The sequence below is a fragment of the Taudactylus pleione genome, unplaced genomic scaffold, assembly GCF_031769625.1.
Source record: "Taudactylus pleione unplaced genomic scaffold, aTauple2 ptg001299l, whole genome shotgun sequence".
NCBI lineage: Eukaryota > Metazoa > Chordata > Amphibia > Anura > Myobatrachidae > Taudactylus > Taudactylus pleione.
Window position 1 is genome coordinate 502,476 of NW_028285699.1, and position 4,644 is coordinate 507,119.

At 43.5% G+C, this 4,644-nt stretch overlaps 1 protein-coding gene across 1 annotated transcript; it reads left to right on the top strand.

Moving 5' to 3' along the window:
• Window positions 1-1,268: 1,268 nt before the first annotated feature.
• LOC148443332 (E3 ubiquitin-protein ligase TRIM39-like) lies at window positions 1,269-2,851 on the top strand. Its single transcript, XM_088462969.1, has 2 exons — window positions 1,269-1,858; window positions 2,053-2,851. The coding sequence occupies exons 1-2, from the start codon at window positions 1,269-1,271 to the stop codon at window positions 2,849-2,851; spliced, it is 1,389 nt and encodes a 462-aa protein (XP_088319095.1).
• The last annotated feature ends 1,793 nt before the right edge of the window (window positions 2,852-4,644 follow it).

Here is a 4,644-nt window from a genome sequence, read left to right on the forward strand (position 1 = left end):
AATGTAAAGTGAATGACAGTTTGTCAGCATTTGGAGGTGGTAACGGGGGGAGGTCAGAAAATGCAGGCATGTCTGGCGGTTTAATCATCGTTACATGGGGCGTGCATAAATTAGTCACTGTGATCTACGTAGCATGAGAGCCCTCTGCGTGTCAGGAGAGCTGCAAAGTCTGCGGTAGGTCAGACCTGTCGCAAGGGTAAGATGGTCACTCGATTTTCATCGATGTTACCGATATTTATGCAGGTATGCAACATCGCACACAGGTAAGAAGGCAGCGGTGGGCGTCCATATGCTCAGGTAAACTTTGGAACTATTAGCATATTTTCACAGCTGTGTTGCGTACAAAATCGCAGCTATTATCGCATTAGCATCCATCTTTGAATCAGGCCCTCTATCATTTGTTCAGGAGTTCAAGGGAAATTCAGGATGACCATCACATCATTTGGACATAGGGCCTGATTCAGACCCACTCGCGAGCGGCTGTCCGCTCGCAAGTGGGTCGATGTTATGCACTGAGCATGCGCACGACGGAGGGAGCTCCGTCGTGCGCATGCGCCAGACGCGACGAGCGAAGGAAAGTCCTTCGCTCGTTGTGTCTGATCAAAGGGGGCGTGCTGTCGATGTTGATTGACAGCACGCCCCCTTTGGTGGGCGTGCCGGGGCCGTGCCTCCCGTCAAAAGCCGGCCCACTGACATCACTAGTGATGTCAGTGGGAGTGATTTTGGCTCTGATAGAGCCAAAATCACTCCGGAGCTTGCGGTTGAAAACCTCAACCGCAGGCTCCGGCTCGCAGTTTCGATGGTCGCGATGGACACGACCATCGCGGCCATCAAACTGCACGCTCGTATAGGCTGGTGACCCACAGCTATACGAGCGTCCAGGAGGACGCTCCATTTTCATGGAGGGCGGCCCTCATTCAGAGCGTGCGCTCTGCTCAGAGCGTACGGCTCTGAATGAGGGCCATAGTCTAGTGTGTACCCAACTTTAGTCGTTTTTAGAAAAGTCACTTTTGTTTGACACCTGTGAAATGTGCAAAATGAATAATTCTCCACTCATTAAATTAACCCGGTTTTTAAAAAATGTTATTTTTCCTGTATAATGGTATGATGTCCCTTTATGCATTATTTGTGACCTTTGGTATAACTGATCCTGTTGGCATTATCTGAGTAACAGCTCAGCCTCGCCCTGTGTGGTGAATGTGACCCTACTGATACAGTATCTGAGTGTCAGAGACTGTCACTTTCATTTTCTTCTCCTGGTGCCAGCGATGGCGTCTGCTGATCTGAGACAGGAGCTGGTCTGTTCCATCTGCCTGAGCATTTATACAGATCCTGTAACCCTGACATGTGGCCACAACTTCTGCCGGGGCTGTATTGATCGTATGTTGGATACACATGAGGAATGGTCAGAAGATTTTACTTGTCCTGAATGCAGAACAAAGTTCAAGAGATGTCCTGCACTGACACGGAACATAACTCTGTATAAAATAGTGGGGAGTCTCCTGTCTACTTGGTCAGATCAGGAGGAGACCGAGATCTTGTGCACTTACTGTGTGGACTCTCCTGTACCTGCTGTGAAATCCTGTCGGCATTGTGAGGCTCATATGTGTGATAATCACCTGAGAGTACACAGCAAGTCACTAGAACATGTCTTATCTGATCCCACCACTTTCCGGGGGAACAGGATATGCTCCATCCATAAGAATATCCTTAAATATTACTGCATTAAGGACTCCGTCTGCATCTGTTTGTCCTGCACTATGGTAGGGGAACACAGAGGACATCAGATGGTATCTCTAGTGGAGGCTTCTGAGAAAAAGAAGGAGAAACTAATAAATGTTCTGCAGAAACTGACCACATTGAGAGAGGGCACCAAGGAAAGGGAACAGAGTCTGCAGGTACAAGGAGAAGAGTTTCAGCAGAAATCAGCTAATATAAGAGGGACAGTCAATGCCCTATTTAGAGACATCAGAAAACAGCTGGAAGACCTGGAAAAAGAGTCCTTGGTGAGATCTCCAGGCAGGAAAAGCACTATTCACTCTCAGTGTCTGATCTGATCCTGCAGCTGGAAATAAAGAAGGACGAGCTGTCCAGGAAGATGCGTCACATTGAGGAGCTGTGTAACATGTCTGATCCAGTGACTGTCTTACAGGAACCCGACATAGGTGACTTGTGTTATACTGAGGACAGAGAGAGACATTATACACAGGTCCATGATGTAGGAGATCTGAATGTGGGTCTCATCTCAGGGACATTACACACATTATCTGAAATACTAACAGATATAAATACAGGGATCTATGTGCAGGAAGCTACAGATCTATTACTGGATGTAACCACAGCTGGTAATTATTTACATATATCAGATGACAGGAAATCTGCATCCAGGTCACATACAAAAAAAAATCATCCATATGCAAGTGATAGATTTCAGTATTGTCAGGTAATAAGCACCCGGAGATTCACCTCAGGGCGACATTACTGGGAAGTGGAGATCAGTGAATCAAAGAGATGGAGGTTGGGGATATGTTATCCCAGTATAAACAGGACAGGATTGCAGTCAGGCATTGGCGATAATAACAAGTCCTGGTGTTTGTCTAGGAATAATTGTCAATACTCAGTGACACATGACAGTACAGGGATTCGGTTACCTGACAATATCCCCTATGACAGAGTGAGGATATACCTGGATTATGAAGCAGGACATCTGTCCTTTTATTCTCTGTGTGACCCCATCAGACACTTACACACCTACACTGCCACCTTCACTGAGCCCCTTCATGCTGTATTATGTGTATGGGAAGGTTGTATGAAGTTATCTGGGGTGTCAGGAGCTGGGATGTCTCTGTAAAGCTCCTCCTGGAAATTCCAACATAATACAAGAATAGTTGAATGACAGCTCCCAACATGCCTCATTACTAATCTTTACTGACTGATGTTTCTCAGAATCATATAGTTTAATTATTATGGGGCCGATTCATCATCACTGAATTTCTTCAAAGGCAGGTGACAATTAACATTTTTACCTGCAATTGTAGAAATTAAGTGTCCATGCCATTCATCAAGAAGGTAAAGCAGGAGATACCACATTTTTCTAGCAGATTGGCCCATTGTCCCCATACACTAGTATGGGGGCAGAATTCGTAAAGCACCAAAAATACAATATTTTCCAAGCTTGACTGTGGGAGCATTCAATAACTTCAGATGGCATTTGCTCCTGCTCGCAACCTATTGGGAGGAGTCCCGGGTTGGGAAGAGGGATCCTTTCCGTTCCCTCTGCCCCTGTCTGGCTCCTTCCTGGCAGGTGTACTTGTCTCACTGCTCCAAAAGGTCTCATTGCTCCGGATCAGCTGTCTCCATGCCGGAGCAATGATGAATTGCTCTGGCGCTTGCGGTGAGTTAATATGTTAATTATCAGGGTCCATTCAGACCCCGATAATTAACCTAATGAATAGACCCTCAATTCTCTAATATAAAACAGATCATTTTACCTTGTCAGCTCTTTATTAGAGATGTGTGTGGACCCCTGTGATAATAACAGCTAAAATTATGTAATTTAGACCTGGCTACTTCCAATCCAAATCAGAGATTTGGTTTTGAAATCCAAGTTTCGAACTTACAGCAAACCCGAACCCAGACTCTGTTCTACTCAGGATAACCAAACCGCAGAAATCTAGTCTTTATACCCGTCTTATAACATCACCACAATTTACTACCAAGTACTTTATCAGCATATGCACAGTATAAGTGCTTTACAATGTATATTATATAAGTCACTCACTCTATGACAGCTGTCTTGCTCTGTGATTGTATGTAATCACCCATTAATGCATAGTAATAATTACTTTATATAATTCACCCGTGTTTAAGGGTTTAAAATGAACCCCTAATATGTATAATTGTACTAAAAGTGCACTCAGTCTGAGAGCAGGTATACCAAGCCGCAGATCATGTAAGTATACGCTTATAAAATCATTTAGTGTTACTTAGTAATTGTTCATTAATATTCCATTCTATTCATAGTACGCTCTGAACAATAAAATATATCTGAGGTGACTCTTACAGTTTATTAGAACTGGATGTCTGTAGCAGCAGGAGAACAATAGGCATTTACTTTTATTTCTATGAATACATTACCAGTACTGTGGAAAGAAGGTAACAGTATGTACATAAACTGCATAAGGTGCGGTGGCGAGGTCAGGGTCTCACTGGTCTATTAAGGGCCCAGAATGAAGTGTTGGGAATGACTGTATTATTCTGTATGTGTGTGTATATATTTATATTATTTTTATAGCTCAATCTCAGTTCCTGAACCTATTTTTCCAGAAAAATAATTATATATATATATATGTGTGTGTGTGTGTCAAATGCAGGATTTCAAGAGGGGGGGTTTCCAAAGGCTTGATTTTAGAGTGAGTGCAGACAGTCCATGAAAAGGACATAATAAGCATTTAACGAGTTTTAATATGCGTCATACAAAGTGTATTGTGTGTCATAATTCCAGCATCTACAGGACCAGCGATCACAGTAACCCATTATATGTGTCATACATAGTGTATTGTGTGTCATAATTCCAGCATATACAGGAGCAGCGATCACAGTAACCCATTATATGTGTCATACATAGTGTATTGTGTGTCATAA